We start from the raw sequence: 19,282 nt of genomic DNA on the forward strand, positions 1-19,282 counted from the left end.
AGGTCTATGAAAACATGCCCAAAAGAAGCGACTGTTTTAGTCTTGACTATTATAGGCCAGCCGCCACATGAGCACCGTCCTTAAACCGTACTTTACTGTACATCAGCTATCTGGAAATAGCAGATCTGCTACTTACTTGTAGAACTGCTATTAAAAAAATAATAATCTAGAAATAAAATGTGGAATATTTGCAAGATTTTTTAAACATTCCAACAGCACAAATATGATACGGGGCTCCCTGGCACATGTTTTCAGATGGGGGTTATAGGGACAAATACATATTAATTTGGGGGTCCCCATGACATGATAATTGAGAACCAATGGTAAAAAATATAATGGAAAACCTTTGGAAGCCAGCCCAAATACGCAACTACACTTTAGAAACAAGCCCCAAAAAACCGCAACCACCACATTTACAAGCAACATCACAGAAAAAGAAGTCCAGACTCGCTTATAATAAGCAGACAAGGCAACACTGACACAAACTAGCTAGTATGCTAATTTTATGTGGTACCGCCTCGTCCTTCTTTCGCTTCCGCAAAGACAGGAACTCTGCTCTGTTCTTGTGCACATTGGGGCGCGCACTGCACACACACACACACACACACACACACACACACACAGTAGTGTCTTTTGCGTTGCGCAAGAGCTGCGCACTTGCAGGTTGGCGAGTGCTGGACTATCGGTGATCCAAAGACAACGTCTAAAACAAACATTCTTTAAATATATGAGGTTATTTTTGACCTATGAATAATAATACCTGAATGCCAGAATCACGTTTGGTACTGTCTTTGGATTCAGTGCCATGTCATTATCTGTCACACCCACACCATCATCATCACTCTTTCACAGTCTATGGCAGGGGTCTTCAACGTTTTTCAGGCCAAGCAAGGACTTAGCTGAGAGATGAAGCAGGAACCCCCACCACATATTGCATACAATTGTGTTGCAGATTTTTTTTAAAGTAATAGATTCCATAGTTAGCTTCATAGACTTGTTTGACAGCACTGTCATCTGTGGCTTTTCAGACATTTAACCACTTAAACCATCAATACTAAGTAAAATTGACCTTGGTCAGCTCTTTTTTTCCCTCTACACCAAACCTCTTTGCCGAAAATAGCCGGTCTAAGCGCAGAACGCGCACAGATCTGATATTTTTGGCTAAAGTTCTCCACAGAATAGGGATACTAGGGTTCAAGTGGTTGATGTAAAAAAAAAATCCTATTACACAAAGATTTGGCGGCCCCCCTTGCACTAACTCTGAGGACCCCCCCATTGAAGACCCCTGGTCTATGGTATTAATCACCGTCATTGTCATCCTCCTCATATTTATTCATGCAGACTACCACACTCTTCAACTGAGACCTCTGGGCACCATAATGAATAAATAAATACATATATATATATGCCAATATTGATCTAATAAAATCAAAAACAATACAGAAAAAGTCAGTGTTGACATCAATTTATAAATTGCAATCCTTAATTGCTTAAAAGTAATCCAGCTGTTCCAGTAATATTAAACAATGGCAGATTTCTATAAATATCTGTTAACAATGTCACCAAAAATAAGTTCAGCACATTTATTGTTCTTTGTTTAGACTTCACATTGTGTCTCGCTACAATGTTCTTGTGGAGTTGCCTGGCATACAGACGTGTTTTAAAATGAAATTATTTATTGAAAAATGTATTATCATATTAGTATTGGGAAGATTAGCAAACAAAAATATGTATGAGGAAACAGGGGGTTGCAGTCATACTGGTTAACATGTAGTCCTCAGAGGGCTGAAAAGGTGGTTTTGCAAGGCATATGCATATCGTAGGACACATGCAAATGCTGTTTTGCAAATGCTGCAAACAAACAAAAGAACAAGTAGTGGCAATTTTGGCTGTATGTGTAGATAGCCATCAATATGTTGGGAGGGTTTCATGACCCTTGGGTTTAAATAAGAAACATTTTCTTCGTCCCAGACAAATTACTTACTTTTTGAAGCTACATGGTTTCATTCAATGTATAGAAACACGCCTTCTATTTTTTCCTGCCTTATAGAAAGACAAGTAAAGCCCAGTCCACACCAATGATTCGCGATGCACCGAGTTGCAACTTGCTACCACTTGTAACAGAATCCCAAAGCGGCACCGACCTGCAACGGGGAAATTCAGGCCTGCAATTTCTCTCTGCAACGTATTGTAATGGTTTTGTTGCATCGCGAACCATTGGTGTTGAGTCTGTGGACTGGGCTTAAAATGTAGGCTATTATAAATAACGGGGTGTGTGAGTGGGGATTTTGTTATCCTCTTTAAGGTTGTGGTGGGTCATATGCGGATGGTGTAAGAATCAGAATGGGTCACGTAACGGACCCAGCGCTGTGAGGGGCTCGGCTGTATGGGCGACAGGCGGAGGAATCGGATTTGTAGTCCTGTGCATGTGTACTTCGGCAGCTCAAAGCTCAGACTGACTGGACCCACTTCCAGCATAGAAGCAGAGCTGAGACCAGGGACTTCCAGCTGAAAGAAAGCAGAGAGGAAGGCAGGGAGAGAGAAACACACAGAGAGAGAGAGAGAGAAGGAGAGAGAGAGAGAGAGAGAGAGAGCGAGAGAGAGAGAAAATTGTTATTTGCATAGCAATTAATTATCGGACAAATTATCAATATGTCATCAACAGCCCTTGCTCCTCTGTGGTTGATGTTATCTGTGGATTGTTTGATACATTCTGCAAGCATTTCAACACATCAAATGTCCACATGAAAGCAGAGCAGGAGGAAGAGATGGAGAGGGGGAGAGAGAGTGAGAGAGAGAGGAGTGACCCGCATATTAATTAATTATCACAGTTGTGGATCCTCTTTTCAAAGTTGATTATCTGTGGTTTATTTCATGGAATATGACCTTTGACAGTTGGATCTTTACCTGAATGTTTCATAATATTCAAGATTATCCAACATTTCATCATATTTGTATATATCATATTGTTGTAGTAATTACTTTCCTGTCCAGTGTCAACAGTAGTGTGCTAAAGCTATTAGCTCATATAGGAATTTCGGTGTCTAAACTGTGGTCTGCTAAAAGACAGCTGTGACTGACAACAAATGATGACTCATTGGAAAAATGTCACAATATGTGCGTTTTTTAAAGGAAGTGGTAAGTGTCTCTAAGTGGCCAGTCACCTTAAAGAGAGCAGAAAGCTGGGCTCCTCCAGGAAAACGAGCGATCTCCCAGTGGATGGCCTTGCTCTCAGGCCTCAGCTCAGCACTCTGGTCTGGACTGCTCAGCTCCTGAGAGAGACTGCACAACAGAGGGTGAAGACATACATGTGTACATTTAACTCAGGAGTGTACAGTCAGTGTCACATGGGGTTAAGACTATCAAGGTTCCCCATTCTATTTTATGATGCTATTATTTTGAGAGGCTAGCCTTCCGCTTTACCACTCTGACATAAAATAACTATGTTTTACAGAGAGATCACTGACAGTGTGGCAAGGATTACTGTAGGCAGACAACACATACTAATGTACAGTATAATCCTACTATAATTCTAGTAACCTGACGGTGGGTGGGTGGGTGGATGGGGTCTTGGGTCTCCGATCAAACTGCGCATGCGTTGTTGCCAGGTTTCGCGAGAGAAACAAGCAGCGAGGTCTATGAAAACGAGGCCAAACCAAACGAACCCTATAACACCAACATTGGCCCTAAAGCGCTTACAATCGGCGGACATGGCAACACCGACTCTACACCATAGACCCCGCCCACTCTCTGCTGTGGAAAGTAAACACTCCAGATTTGTTTCCCCACACACGACGATGCACATTAGCTCCATAAAGAACGGTTCTATGTCGTTCTCTTCCAGGATCGGGCGAACGTCCGCCAAGGCTCCGCTGTTTACCCTTTTGTATACATCGTATCCCAAAACTAATGGTAGATTCTAAACCGCACGGATGTTTAAGGTTTGGTCGGCTGCATAATATTTTAGGTCGCCAGCGAAACTACCCGTTTAAATCGCTTATTTAGTCAGCCTGTGGCCATGTTTCCCATTGTAGCCAAACCGGGAGCAGTAGTGGCAGCGGACGTAGGGTTTTTTTCCGGGTTCAATGGGAAACATGGCCACAGGTTTCGCGAGAGAAACAAGCAACGAGGTCTATGAAAACGAGGCCAAACCAAACGAACCCCATACCACCAACATGCAACCTGATAATAATGTCCAAAGCATGTCTGTGTATGTTTACATCCATTACTGTGTTGGCGTTAGTTGGGATTAATGGTTATTAGCCAAACCAAGTTACTATGAGCCGTTAGCGTGATGCTAAGCTAACGGACGTTTGGCGCTAGCATGCGGCTAACGCTAATGCTAACGTCGTCATCGTGACTTAATCAACAATGTAAACGTTTCATCAACACACTTTATGAACCTTACTGTGGTTAATATTATCAGTGCTACCCAAGTAGTCCATTGAAAAGTATTATTTTGGTGTATTTTGTGTATTGTAACTTGGACACTGTAACTTAATGGTAGCTGGGGCGACGCGTTGTTGGCTCATGGTTCAGAATGCCTCATGGGTATTGTAGTCATTTTCTGCTATTTCGGTTCTACTGTGATAGACTGTGCTACATTACCTGCCGTTTAATTGTGAATCATATATGCGCTATGAATATATGGTAATACAATGTTTATTTTCCTGTATTTCCAGGTTTATGACCTGAGTCATCTATGACCTGTGTGTCATCTGTGTGTCCAGTACTTTGTACTGTGTTGGTTAAAAAAGACACAACACGAGTTGTGACAAAGACGTGTGATTCTCTGATTAATGTTGTTAGTGGTGTAAAATGCCATCAAAAATATACTCAAGCCTGCTGCAGGGCAACAGAAAATAGCAAGCCTATTTTGCTCTTTTATATAGCAAATTTTTATATATATACGAGGGGACGCGCGCCCTTCACCGGGTATGGTGAAGGGCGCCCTTCACCGGGTATGGTCTAGTGAATATAAACACACCATGTCTATAAAGGTAAGTGTACAGCCAGGGTCAAGCCTAAATACTATAGATCTTGGCTAGAAAATGCACAGAAAGCTGTCCCGGATCTGTCCCAAGATCAGCTTAGCAACGATTAAACCCACTAAGACCAGCTCTTTGTATTAAATAATCATTTTGCAATCAGCTGCATAATGGGGTATTTCACACAGTAGATTTTTTCCCCAATAATTAGTAAGAACAACCTTAAATCAAATTGTGATTGTCACATTTGTCCCCCAAGGGATGCTATGCCAAGGATATATTCAATAGACATCTTGAGGCTCAGACCAGGGAAGGCAAGAAAAGGTTTCAATAATAGTCAAACATAGGGAAAATAGATGATCTACAAGCCCACAACGTGTCACACGGCAACACATTGTGAGCCTGTAGATCTGCTGTTTTCAACAACAACAAAACAAAACATTTTGGGGGAAATGTTATTGATTTCAACACAGCAAAGCATTAATATATTAAAAGAAAATGTACTTTTGAATACTTTTGAATACTTTTGAATACTATCATGCACAGTATACATACATACATTGCTGCTATGCTCAGGCACCTTAGTTTGTCTCTTATCTCAAGTACTTTGTAAATATGTAGATAACTTGTTTTTGGCCTTCTATTGTTCTCTGTTGATCTCCTTCCCACTTAACCCCCTACCCCTCTTCTTTTTCTCTCTCCCCACTCTTCTTTCTACGGAATTTAACGTTGCGATGGGAGTGTTGTACAAAAACGAATTTCACCCACTTTTTTACCTTGTAAACCTGTGATGTGACAATAAACCTGATTCTGATTCTGATTCTGATTCTGATTCTTTGAATGTAAGGGAATGTACAGTAGAATTGAAGATGTGGTAATAAGAAGATGGGACTAAATAGAGACGGTAAAACATAGGAGGTGGAGGACATGGGGAGACAGACATAGAAACATGCGTGTGCGTGAGAGAGAAAGAGAGAGAGAGAGAGAGAGAGACACACACACACAGAGAGAGAGACATATACAGAGAGATTGATAGACAGAGAGACAGAAGACAGAGAATTGGGCTTCTTTAAACAGGATCTAAGTGTGACACCATTCCTGTAACCTTTGCGTGATTTGTTTCCTCACAAGTGGTCTCACATTCTCATATTGTTGCTAAAGAAATTAGTTTGTGTTAAAGGGGGAAGTGGTAAGAAGGCATGCGCGTCTCATAATGTGAGTAAGCAGAAGTGCCTTTAGACATACGTAGGATCCAAGATGAAGGAAGGGGGGGGGGCGTCTTTCTCACCTTAATGACCCTTTGGGAACTGGGATGGTCACAGAGACATTGATTGCAGAGCTGTAACACAAATTTGTTTTCATATTTTTCAGTATGTTATCAATTTATTTTTAAAACAACTTATTGTGATTGTGCCTCTCTTACTTTTCGTATTGTTCAATTCCAGTAATTTGGTTTTTAAATGTGCTATACAAATTAAGTAGAAGCACGTCTTTCTGGTAGATGAAAATCCCAAACAAGGTGCTCTTCAGTGCAAGAATGACAAAATGAAAATTTTCCACAAGAGTGCCTTCCTTGGTCTCTTTTTGTTTTTTGTCCACAACATTAAATTAATTAGAGAACATGACAGCTAAGTAATGCATTGGTGTGCAACACTGACCTCTTTGGTGGGAGGTCACAGCGCAGCTTCAGATACATCAGCAATCTATAGAAAGTTGAAAAACTACTTAGCAATGAAGTTAATGCTTGAAATTGTATAATAACCAACCAGATAATATTTAATTTGTAGAGCACGGATGGGTAGATTTTCACAAAACTTGGTGGAAATGAGTAGTACGCTGCCCCGAAGAAGGTAAAAGGTAAAGGTCACAGTTACATTACAAATAATATTATTATATTTCAGGAACGGAGAGTCATAGAACAAGGGATGTTGGTGCGGCATTGCTTGTGTGACTATGAGTATGTTAAAGAGCACGTACCTGCCACCGTTGTCCCTTTCTATAGTGGGGAAGAGGCGGAAGGGAGGAGCTGAGGGCATGTCATCACACAGCTGATACTGCATCACAGTTTGCTGTGTAGAGCCATGACGGAGAGAGGTAGACAGAAACAGGGAGGGCACGTGCACAAAGAGACTGAGTGAGTCAGAGAAACCGAATGAGTGGCCAACAGTGTAAATACACACTTATATACAAACAAATATTATTATCAATAATTATGGAGAAAGTGTGGGTGGAGAGAGGTATAGAAAGGTGTAATTACTGCAAGTGTTTTTGTGACACCGAGAAGCAACAGCAACAGGACAAACCAGAGAGAGACAGAGTAGCTGGGGTAATGGAATGATTTGGCAGGGGAAAGAGGATGAGAGGATGACAGACAGACAGACAGACAGACAGACAGACAGACAGACAGACAGACAGACAAAAAGAAAGAAAGACAGAAGGAAAGAATATCATTCAGAAGAATGTGAGAGAGAATGAACTTGGCAACCACCTCTCCTTGGCTGGGACAGATTTTGAGGATCCTGTATGTGTCAAACTCGTCCAGTTTGACAGCCTGGTGGAAACTACACTCATCCACACGCACTGCTGCCCCATAGCCTGAGGAAAATGGAGGTGGAGGAGAAAGAAGAGAATAGTAAGGAGACAAAGGCAAGGGAAGGGAAGGAAAACAAAAGAATGGGAGAGAGCAGAGAAGAGATTAGAAAAGGTTTTAAAGTAATGATATACCTGTGATTTGAAAATGACTCATACAAAACAACTTATAGCACACAACTGAATCAAAATTAAAGAATGGTAGCTATTTAAGCACAGTAAACATAAGTCCTTTGTTGAAAAGATAATCAATATAAATCCTTTGTACTTGATCAGACTGCATTATTATTCCTTTTTTATATATATTTTCCGTGCTGTTGTATATTATTATTATTACTACTATTGCTACAATTGCTGTTACTTAACATAAAAGAACAGAAATCCTTCTGTTCTGTCTTGTTTTTCCATTTTCCAGTAACATCAGCTGGTTCTAGTTCCACTTTATATGATGCAGAAAGCATGATGTGTGTGACAGTGAGTTTCTTTGTGTGAGAGTTTTATATGTTTCTACTCACCTCTGAGCTGAGACTTGCCTATGCTGAACTCCTCATTCAAACCAATACGCATCTCTGTCAACACAAGGCAACATGTGAGAGAAATGAATTACACTGTGTCCGTTTGCACAGATGTGAGGACTATTTACCAGTAACTATGAAGCCATTTTGTTCAGACCTTGCAATGTTATGATTAGGCAGTCAGTTCGAGTTCATAGTATGGTTTGGGTTGAATTTAAGGTGAGGGTTATGGCTAAATGCTGCGATGAACACGGAAATTAGGGCAAATTACTGTATGTAGTCAAAGGACAGTCCTCACTAACAGGGAGGGAACCATCAGGACAAGCTAGGCCTTTACATTTGGCCTATCTATTCAAAGAATCACAGACTTACCAGAACAGCTTGGCATGTAACACTTGACTCTGATCTCGCCCTCAATGTCAGACTTCATTAGAACGCCCTACAAAATGAGAACACTTCATTAGCCAAGTACAGACTGAAAGTAATGAAAGGCTGGATTGCATTAATTTGTTGTGCACCTGCATGCTCCCTGGAGGATGAACCGTACCAATTTTGGTCTTTCCTCTGGCACCACCCACTTGCACACAAGATATCTCCAAATAAAATGGCCAAATTTCCAGGACACTTGCTCAGCACTTCTACGGGCCGCTAGCAAGGCTTTCAGACTCTAATCATGTGCCCTTGTCAAACTGTTATTGTTAGGGGGACACTACTCACATTGGAGCCGATGACAACAGACATCCTCTCAATCACATCAACAAATATCTCGCTCTTCCCTCCCTGAAAAAAAAGCAGGGAGAAAAGACGGATTAGATTGCTAGAGTAAGAATATCTGGAAAAAGGTAGCATCCAATAACTAAAGACAACATAACATTCCTTCAGTGGGGGGTATTAAGGCTTGGACGTCACTTGTACCATCAAGATACTGGTCTACTCTAAAGAAATCCAAGCGCCAGCCAAATTGTTTGGCACAATAGTACGGTACAGGTGTATTATAGTATGTAGCATAGATACCATGACATTATTATATGACACCATGAAATATGAAATACCAAAAAGGATCAATTGCACACGTTAAATGTAAATTTGAACAACTCTAGACAATGCAGGTTAGTCAACAATTTGCTAATTTAATGGCATCTTTATTTTTGGTGTGTTTTATGTACATTTGATTTAACACTTGCATTTTCAAAATCAAATCGTTTTAATGAACAGAATTACAGAGATCTTGAGAGAACTGGAATGGATGGAAGAAAGTGTCAGGACTCAGGAGTGATTTGTGACAGGAGAGTCCCAGCAAGAGTGAGAGGGAAGATGTATAAGACGGTAGTGAGACCAGCCATGCTGTACGGCTTGGAAATGGTGGCACTGACGAAAAGACAGGAGGTGGTAGAACTGAGGATGCTACGATTCTCATTAGGAATGACAAGGAGGGACAAGATCAGAGATGATTAGCCCAGGTTAGAAGGTTTGGGGATAAAACAAGAGAGGCAAGGTTGAGATGGTTTGGACATGTGCAGAGTAAGGATGAGGGGTACATTGGGAGAAGGATGCTGAAGATGGAGCTGCCAGGCAAGAAGAGAAGAGGATGGCCAAAGATGAGGTTTATGGATGCGGTGAGAGAGGACATGCAGGTGGCTGGAGTGACAGAGGATGACGCAGAGAACAGAAGCAGATGATCCGCTGATAGGAATTAGCCGAAAGAAGAAAAAGAATTACAGAGATCTTTCCATCACAAGGAACATCTTCTAAGAAGTTGAATGATTTTATTTTTAAGGAGGCCTACCTGCTCTCCTCGACTGGACATGATTGGCCTTGTGGCCGCAGCACTGGGAGCCACTTTACTCTGCTGGGTGTCTGCTCCAAACTGAACAAGGAAAACAAAACCAGTTCTACCAAAATATCTCCAAATTGATTAGTTTCCCTATTGCATTTCATTGTTGTCAGAACTTGTCATTAAGAGCTTAGTGCTTACCAATCCAACATTACTGAGATCAAATAGACTGAAGGGTTTTGAGGAGACAGCCTCAGTTTGGATGAAATTCTTCAGGATGTCAGTGGAAGTGGTCTGAATATAGCCGTAGTCCTGGTTGAGAGAGACAGCAATCAATAGAATATACAGAAAGGGGGAGAGACAGGAAAGTACAGAGAGTGGGAAACAGAGAAATAAACAGACAAAGATAGATCTATATAGAGAAATGCCAAGCAATCATTATCTGTTAGAAAGTTGATTATGCTTTTATCTCAAACCTAAATTAGTGTGGAAATGTTATCCAGGAAATCTTAATTTGACATAAAACTAGAAAAAGTGCTCCTCGGAGCACAGGTCTCCGCCAGGTCAGGTAGGTTATTGTGGGCCAGCAATGTTCGGAATTCAGTCATTATAGAGGTGAGTGGAATCTGTGGAAGTTGAGAGATTAATGTTGATGAAGTTATTGCACAGACATGCACACTTTAGATGCCAATCTTAGCCAATCAGAATGGAATATGAAAAATCGGACAGTCTTGATCACATGACTATAAAGATAATGAGTACCAATTTGCGTGATGTTTGGACAGAATCTGTAGGACTAATATAAAAGCAAAAATCGGCCTCCTGGTGGCGCTATAACAGGAAAATGTGAAAAGGTTGGCATTTCTTCCTTGGCCTAGTGGGACTGTGCGTGCAAAGTTTCACGGCAATTGGACGCTGTGTTCATGATTTGAGGCATTTTGTTCAAAACAAGCCACTCCTGCAAACTTTAGATGCCAATCTTAGCCAATCAGGATGGAATATGAGAAATCAGACAGATCCGTATTGATCCCATGTCTATAGAGATAATGTGTACCGATTTGCGTGATGTTTGGACAAACTCTGTAGGAGTAATAGCCAAAAATGTGTTGATGTGAAAAGTTTGGGCAACTGGTCCTGTCTGGCCTCCAGGGAGTGTGCGTGCACAGTTTCACGCCGATCGGTCCAACGGTGCCAGAGATTAGCTGTAGCTTAGTAGATATGTTGCCCCATAATTGCAACAACCCGGGTTTGATTCTGGGCTGGCTGGATACTTATTGTGTTGCACGTCCTTCCCAATCTCTCTTCCCTCAGTTTTCTGTCTCTTTACTATGTTGTCTAAAATAAAATAAAAAGATGAAACTGACCTGAAAATAAGAAGCAATTGTGCAAGATGAAGCAATTTCTTGGCCAAAAAGTGAACAGTGAGGAAGACACTGACAGGCGGACACATAGTTCTATTCTATACCAATACTCGTGCCACAGTAGCAAAGTATTTGTTCTTTTTATACAAGTATATTATCTGTAAAATCTTCTTCAATGTAGTTTATACACAGATGTAAACAGGATGAAGTGATGATTTATACTTTGTGCACCGGTGTCATGCATCGAATACAGCCGATCTACAAGCTCACAACACGTTGCAGAGAGCCACATTGTGAGCTTGGAGATCGGCCTATTTCGGTGCGTGACATCACACGCAAGTATAACTCAGGGTTTAATATAGCAACCACATCCATTTTTCAGTAAACCAGCACATCGGGCCATTGTATAGCTGGAATGTGTCGTTTTGACCAATTGAATGGCTTGCCTTAAATCGCTCATTATATAAAAAAGGAATATTGTATGATGCGTTTGCACAGTTAGATGTGGGACTACTCACCACAACCTCATCCAACAGCTCATAGATGAGGGCAAAGTTCATTCGCACTGACTTCTCCGATAGGTTGCCACAGTAGTCTTTTATCAGGGCAGTTAATCTGGAGGAAAATGAGGATGGTATACATGATGCAACAGTCAACCTTACAGACTACACTTCCTTTGCACATTTACAGTAAGTTTAGGTGTTTCCGCTTGATACTGGTTTTCTTTGCAGTGCTCAAGCTGTTCTATTTGGATCATCATTTTGCTTAGGGCACGTACAATAGAATAGGGCAAGGGTTCTCAGAACTTCTCAACCTTTTCAGGCCGTGACCCCCCAAAATAATCATATTTGAACTGGGGACCCCCCACCCTGACAAGCACTTGGAATGTAGGAGTTGAGGCATTACATTTTGTTTGACTAGGTTCCACAGATAAATATATTGTGAGCAGATCTACAAGCTCACAACGCCTCGGCTCGCACTGAGAGGCGTTGTGAGCTTGTAGATCGTCTATTCTCACTATTTTTTGCCTCTTTCTTATTATTTAACAATTTGGGCAATGTTTGGTCCCGACCCACAGGTTGAGAACCACTGGACTAGGGGATAACATTGTAGCACTTTGATGAAGTATTGCATCACACCTGTTCAGGAACTCAATGATGGTGAACGGGGAGGATTCAACTGTGGTGGTGGCAACCCAGTAGAGGCCTCCCTGCCTTATGTGCACAAAATGTAAATTCTTGTGATTCTGTTGAATAGACCAGAATAGAGATTAGGAATTCAAGAAAACCACTTCATAATTTACATTATATACAATACATTAAGTACTAAACTTTACATTTAAATTGTGGACATTGAATACAAAATTATATATGTCACAGGGAAATTGGCATCCCAGGGAAATTGAAAAATGAGCGCTAGTTTTTAGGCGCGGGGCTTCGGCGCGAGGCGGTGCTTTTCGACACAGGGTTTTTTACGCGAGGCGCTCCTCCTCGAGGAGGAGGAGGAGCGAGGCGGGGCTTTGATGCGAGGCGGACCTGGCTTTTGTTGTTCCCCCCACATAGCAACCAGGAAGCTACGCTAGGGGAACGCTGAACACGCGTTCACACGCACACGTGAGAATAGTTATTGTCCATGATGGAGGCACGCCGACTTAGCAGAGCTTGAGGCCGAGGGGGCGCGCCCGAGCGGCCCCAGGCGCGAGTGCCCGCGCCGACCGGCCGATGGTCTGCTAGTCGAATCAGCGCCGTCCGAGTTGTAAACCGATAGGGGGAGAATAGATCTTTTCATGGGTTACTATCCACTTGTGCGTGTGTCTCATGGATAAACTAAAACAAATGTTAAAAGCCAGAACACAATAAAATTATCTTAACAGACATGCTTTCAATAAACCAAATTGAAAGCATGAGCGTGTGTGCGCGCGTGCACGTTCATGTCTATGCACGTTGCACAGACGTTCTAGTCTAGTGTGGCTTGCATTGCCCTCTAGTGTTGGTTCTACAGAATTGCCTGGGGGGGGTGAAAACAAGCTCTCCTTTTTCAATTTCCCTGAAATGTCAATTTCCCTGTAACATATATACAACTCTGATTCATCCATATGACTCTTGATATTTTTTCATATGTTTTCTTTATTTCCTTATATAATCCCAATAACCCTATCGGTGGTATCTTGACACTACACACTCGGATTTGAAAAGAAATTAAGGAATGACGCCGACGCGTGCACGCAGCTGCAACAAGACAACAAAATCGCATACAGCACAAGGACAGTGACACAGACAAAACACAGACACAAGGACAGTGTCAGTCAGGAAAGACAAACACACATCAAGAGAAAGCCACACACACACACACACACACACACACACACACACACACACACACACACACACACACACACACACACACACACACACACACACACACACACACACACACACACACACACACACACACACACACACACACACACACACACACATACATATATTTACCATTACTACTGGAGGTTGGTCACCACTCAAGGCAGTGACCTTCTCATAGAAAATATTAACAGCATCATTTCCAGCTTCTCCGCGGACTGGTGGTTCAGATTAAGGAAAATTACAACAACACCTCCCCATGCAGGGACTACTATTGATTAGTGTGATACAATAGCCGAATTGGAACGTGGTCGCACTCTATTTTAATGACGTCACGCGCACGTCACTTAACACCTACACTACAGGTCACACAATGGACAATTGATATGCATCTAGGCTCATTCCTATGTTAATTCACCTGGCGTGCGTCGGGAGCCTTTGTAAACTTTGTTGAGGTGTGATTTTTTTTTTTTTGTTTCCTTTAAATTTTTATGCCACGATTTTGTAACCCTATTTTTAACACCCAGTGCCAATTGTCTATATAATCCTGGGCACTACCTTCCCTCTGCCAACCTAGGCCAGGGCCGAGCTCATGCCTCCTTCAATGCATGAGAGCCAACTGACCTTCTTGTCACCTGACAGGGGAGAGTTTCCCTGGTTGGACGTAGCGCGTGGAAGGAACACGTTATTCAAACCAGTTCCCTTCCCCTCCATCAGGCGCCCCGGCTGGCCAGGGGGAGGCAGTATAGTGACCAGGATTACTGCATGTTTTTGTGAGGGTACCTACCCTAGGAAACACGGGGAGAACATGCAAACTCCACACAGAAAGGCCCTTTCGCCAACCCCACCTAGGGTATGGGCATTGATGACGCGGAGGAGAGAACACGCCCCCAGCGCCCACAGCGTCCCCTGTGGGAATCGAACCCAGGACCTTCTAGCTGTGAGGCGACAGCGCTACCGACTGCGCCACAGTGCCCTAAGGTGTGAATTTAAAGTTGTTTTAAATCTATGCATGTGCCTGTGCGTGCTCCTGTTCAAATAGGTTGTTACACGGCGTGTTAGGCCGTCCCATGAGCAATGCAACCCTGTCCACTGGCTAGTGCATATGGTGTATTTCAAAATGTGACCACAATGATATCCATTGTGCTCACCACCACAATTACAAATCACATTACATTTATACTCTCTGAGCTACAAATGGATGAATGAACACTGATGATTTTACCTCTACACAGCTACACCTCAGGCTCAGCCACAAGGGACTTCCTGTTCCTATTTATATTGATAACTATTCTATATGTTATAATGCATAGTCCGCTGTCAAAAAATGTAGGTCATGCATTCTCTCCTTGGCACTATACATAAGGTTCCATTTGGCCTGTACGGTACAAGTTGTCCAACACGTGGGCTGGTTAGTATCACATCATCTTGTTACTTGTTACAGCACCAGGTCATGTAACACAAGTTCCTTGTGTTCATAAAAGGGGAAATAGATGGACGTCAGAAAAATTGTTAAGAATTTCCTCAATCGCATTGTTTCTCAAAAATCTTCCAAATTAAAGGGGAACTTCACTGGTATTTCACATTAATCCAAGCATTCTATTGTAATGATGAAATGTGCAAATACCTCCTACTTCCCAGTTATAGCCCAGTTCTGTATGTTGAGAGCTTGGATTGTTTTACATAGCGTCACCTTCTTAAACTAATGGCCTAAGTCATTTTTTTATAACGTTTTTCAGAAAAAAATAAAAACTGATCCAAAACAAAACTATATGATATTTCTTAATCATTTCACCCAAAATGTTTATAACTAATTATGACTATTAACATAAAAATAACACTGTCTGTCAGTTATGTAACATAAGAGATTTCAATAGGTTTAAATAGGATTAAACCTGACTTAAGCCAAATAATTTACTGATTTACTCCAGACTTTTTTGGGCCTAAATCACAAAACCATGTGACTTAGGCCAACAAAAATTGCCTATTTTGGCCCAAGTCACACTAGGGAGATAGGCCATTATACTAAAAGGGGAGGGAACAGCATGATCCTTTCCAATTCAATAGGAGATAGGCGATTTTACCAGAGGTTGCCAGTGTCATGAGGAGCTGACTTAGGCAAAAATATAATTTCCTCAAAAAATGACGTAGGCCATTAGTTCAGCTGTGTTGGAGTCCTCAAATGTGTTTCTGAGTGGGGAGGAACTTGAACTTGTCCCAGAGTTCAAGTACCTCGGAGTCATATTAGACTCAACCCTAACTTTTAAAAAACATGTGAAGAAAGTCACAAATACGATTAAATTCAACCTTCAAAATTTTAAACAAATTAGACCATTCCTGAGCGGAGCTGCCAGATCGTATCTTCACTGTAAGATCCTATCACACATTGAATACTGTTTCACAAACAGGTCTTGCACAGGCGTGACTATTCTCAAACCCATAGAACAGCTCTACAAGAGTGTGCTCAAAGTGTTTGACAGGAAACCTCACTCATATCATCATTGTAACATCCTCCGGAGGCTCAATTTGTTTAGCGTTGATAACTTTAACATTTTCAAACAGGTTGGGGTCATATACAAGACCCGACATGGTCTGTGCCCGCCCCCCCTAAGTGAATTCATTAAATGGAAGCCTGATAGGGGAATCAGTACCAGAGCAACCATGTGAGGAGATTGCGAAGTGCCGCACCGGCAAACAACATTCGGTCAAACTGTCCTCTCAAAACAGGGTTGTGTAGCATGGAATGGCCTTCCTCTGCGTATAAGGGATTGTGCTACATTTCCATCTTTTAAATTCAATCTGCAAAGATGGTTGCTTGAAAACCAAAGCTGCAACCATTTGTGATCTTGTTTTAGGTTTATTTTTATGCTGTGTTCCCTATGTAATGTTATGTAAATGTATTCCACTGTTCGTCTGTCTGTTTTCTGATTTTATGTTTCTTGTGAGGACTGCGGATGAAAACTAGCATCTTTGCTAAATCCGGTGTATTTATGTCCATGTGACGTCCATTAATATGCATTGTCCTGTCCAAATAAACAAATAAAGTAAAAAAAAAAAGTTTAAGAAGGTGACGAAAGGTTGTCTGCAATCTTTCAGCGCGAGCTCTCGACCCACACAGAATGCATTGCGAAGTGTCATGTCTGATTTTTGAAAAATCGTGATTTTTTTTCCAAATCTTTGAATATATACATATTTTTTAAAGCATTAGGATTTAGAAAACATTTTTAGAATCGGCCTCAGGTCTTAATGGGTTAAAAGAGGCACACGGTAAGGTACAGTAGCAAGGATACAGTCTTTGTAGATGAGGTGGTCCCCCTTGGAAGACAAGATGAACACCTGTGAGATCATCCTCCTGAGATGAGAGAGAGAGAGAGAGAGAGAGAGAGAGAGAGAGAGAGAGGGTACAATAACTTACTTTTAGCTGAGCCCAATGCTGTTCTCAGACTCAGCTTATGAAGAGCAGTGGTGTAAAGTAACGAAGTACATTTACTCAAGTACTGTAATTTTTGGGGTATTTTTACTTTACTGGACTATTTCCAATTTTCAGTACTTTTACTTCTATTCCTGATCTAGAGGAAGATATTGTACTTTTACTCCACTACAATTATATGAAAACTTTGTATAGTTACTTTGTAGATTTTGATTATTATTATGAAACACAATACCACTTCAGCCCTATATATATTTCGGCAATTGAAAATAGCAGATCTACAAGCTCACATGTGCATCGCGATGCAAGCGTTATGAGCTTGTAGGTCGGCTATTTTCAAAAGTTTTTTTCATAATCATAATTTTAATAATAATGAACTTGAGAAATGGGACATTCTGCACAATGAGTACTTTTACTTTTGGTACTTTAAATATATTGTGATACCGATCATTTTGAATTTTGAATTCCAGACTTTTACTTTTTCCACCACTAATTAAGAGATACAACTCTTACTACTTACTTACCTGCTTATTAAGAGATACACGTAGTGTTGAATAACTGGCTGATGAGATTCTGAATCTGAATGAATGAAGAGGGTACACGTCTTATTTTAAACTATGTTACTGCATGTCAGCAATAATAATGAGCAGAGTTGCCAAACCACACAAAACTCAGCATTATATCAACTGTTGTGGTTTAAAGAACTCCATGACGGTCTTCTTGATCCAAGGCAAGGAAATGTCTGGAACTTATATCTGTAAAGTATATGTCCCAAAGGTAAAGCTAGCAACGTTACTCGTTACTCGTCTGAGTCCATGTTATTATGGCCATAATGATAGCCAGCCAGCCACATCTGCATTATTAAGAAGACATTTAAAGACAAATCCATGACGAGTAAAATGCAAGAAGAGCACCAAAAGCTCTGTTCTGTTCTGTTAGCTCCATTGAGCTCACTAAACTTTGTTTACAAATAGACCAGCGTTGCCAGGTTTTGCGAGAGAAACAAGCAAACAGATATATGAAAAGCCCAAGAGAAGCGAGCCCCTTCGCCCTTTAAACATATTACGTCGTCGTTGGCAATTAAGAAAAAATAAAAAATCTTGGAAAAAATCAGAAAAAATTAGATTTTTTTTTTTACAACATTTTAATAACTCAAATCTTGTATGGGGTCCCTGGCATAAAATATTTTCAGATGGGGAGTCCGAAGACACATACATATTAATGTGACTTGAAAATGTTTGAGAAACACTGGTTTAAACAACATTGGGGAACAAGACCAAATAAGCAACTGCACTTTGGAAACAATTACCGTAAGCCCCCCCCAAAAAAACGCAACCCGTTACTGATATTTACCACAGACTGTATAAATATTTACAAGCGACTTTACAGAAAAACAAGCCCAAAGTAGCTTATAATACGCGGACCTGGCAACACTGGCTCTTTGGTACTGAAAGATATTGAAGATGATGGGAGCCCCACAGCGCCCCTAAGAGGAATGGTGCGGGAATTCAATAAAGCCAAGTTGATAGAGTAGACAGACATTAATTAAACTGTTCACATTATCTATGAAAAAACATGTTTTTATTACATTTTGTATTCATTTAATAACATGAACGAATTCAAGATCATCTGCTGCGTCTAGACTTGTTGAAATCCAGTGGTATAAAGTAAGTATATAACTAAGTACATGTACATTCTGCAATTTTGAGGCATCTTTACTTTACTGGAGTATTTCCAATTTTCAGTACTTCTACTCCGCTACATCTCAGAGGCAGATGTTATACTTTTACTCCACTACAATTATTAGAAACCTTTAGTTACTAGTTACTTTGTAGATTTTTATTATTATTACAAAACACACATTAACCACTTCTTTAGCCCCTACACCTTTGGCCATTTGAAAATAGCCGATCTACAAGCTCACAATGTGTCGCGATGTGAGCTTGTAGATCTGCTATTTTCAAAATATTTGAATACATTCGAAAACTTGTGAAATGGGACATTCTGCACAATGAGAACTTTCTACTTTTTGTATGTTTAATACATTTTGATACCAATACTTTTGGACTTTTACTTGTAACAGAGTATTTCTACATTGCAGTATTTATACTTTTACTTAAGTAGAAACTTAACTTTACCACCCCTGTTGCAATCTTATTTTAGTCAAACAGAAAACAAGTTGCAGTTAGACCTCGAAGCAGCAGATGGCAGCACAGCCATAGGGATCACAGCACATGAATTCATCCCGGAAGTGCTTTTGGAAAG

The 19,282-nt window shown here is 41.0% G+C and overlaps 1 protein-coding gene across 1 annotated transcript; it reads right to left on the reverse strand.

Moving 5' to 3' along the window:
* Positions 1-1,449: 1,449 nt before the first annotated feature.
* On the reverse strand, positions 1,450-17,981 carry ap4m1 (adaptor related protein complex 4 subunit mu 1). Its single transcript, XM_084074438.1, has 16 exons — positions 17,542-17,981; positions 16,878-16,939; positions 13,720-13,805; positions 12,367-12,473; positions 11,746-11,842; positions 10,068-10,178; positions 9,879-9,959; positions 8,810-8,872; positions 8,465-8,531; positions 8,093-8,146; positions 7,477-7,583; positions 6,966-7,057; positions 6,647-6,691; positions 6,277-6,327; positions 3,165-3,282; positions 1,450-2,508 (listed from the first exon to the last, which is right to left on the reverse strand). The coding sequence occupies exons 2-16, from the start codon at positions 16,933-16,935 to the stop codon at positions 2,317-2,319; spliced, it is 1,329 nt and encodes a 442-aa protein (XP_083930564.1). The 5' UTR covers positions 16,936-16,939; positions 17,542-17,981; the 3' UTR covers positions 1,450-2,316.
* Between the last annotated feature and the right edge of the window lie 1,301 nt (positions 17,982-19,282).

This window comes from Gymnoscopelus microlampas, assembly GCF_963454915.1.
Source record: "Gymnoscopelus microlampas genome assembly, chromosome: 12".
NCBI lineage: Eukaryota > Metazoa > Chordata > Actinopteri > Myctophiformes > Myctophidae > Gymnoscopelus > Gymnoscopelus microlampas.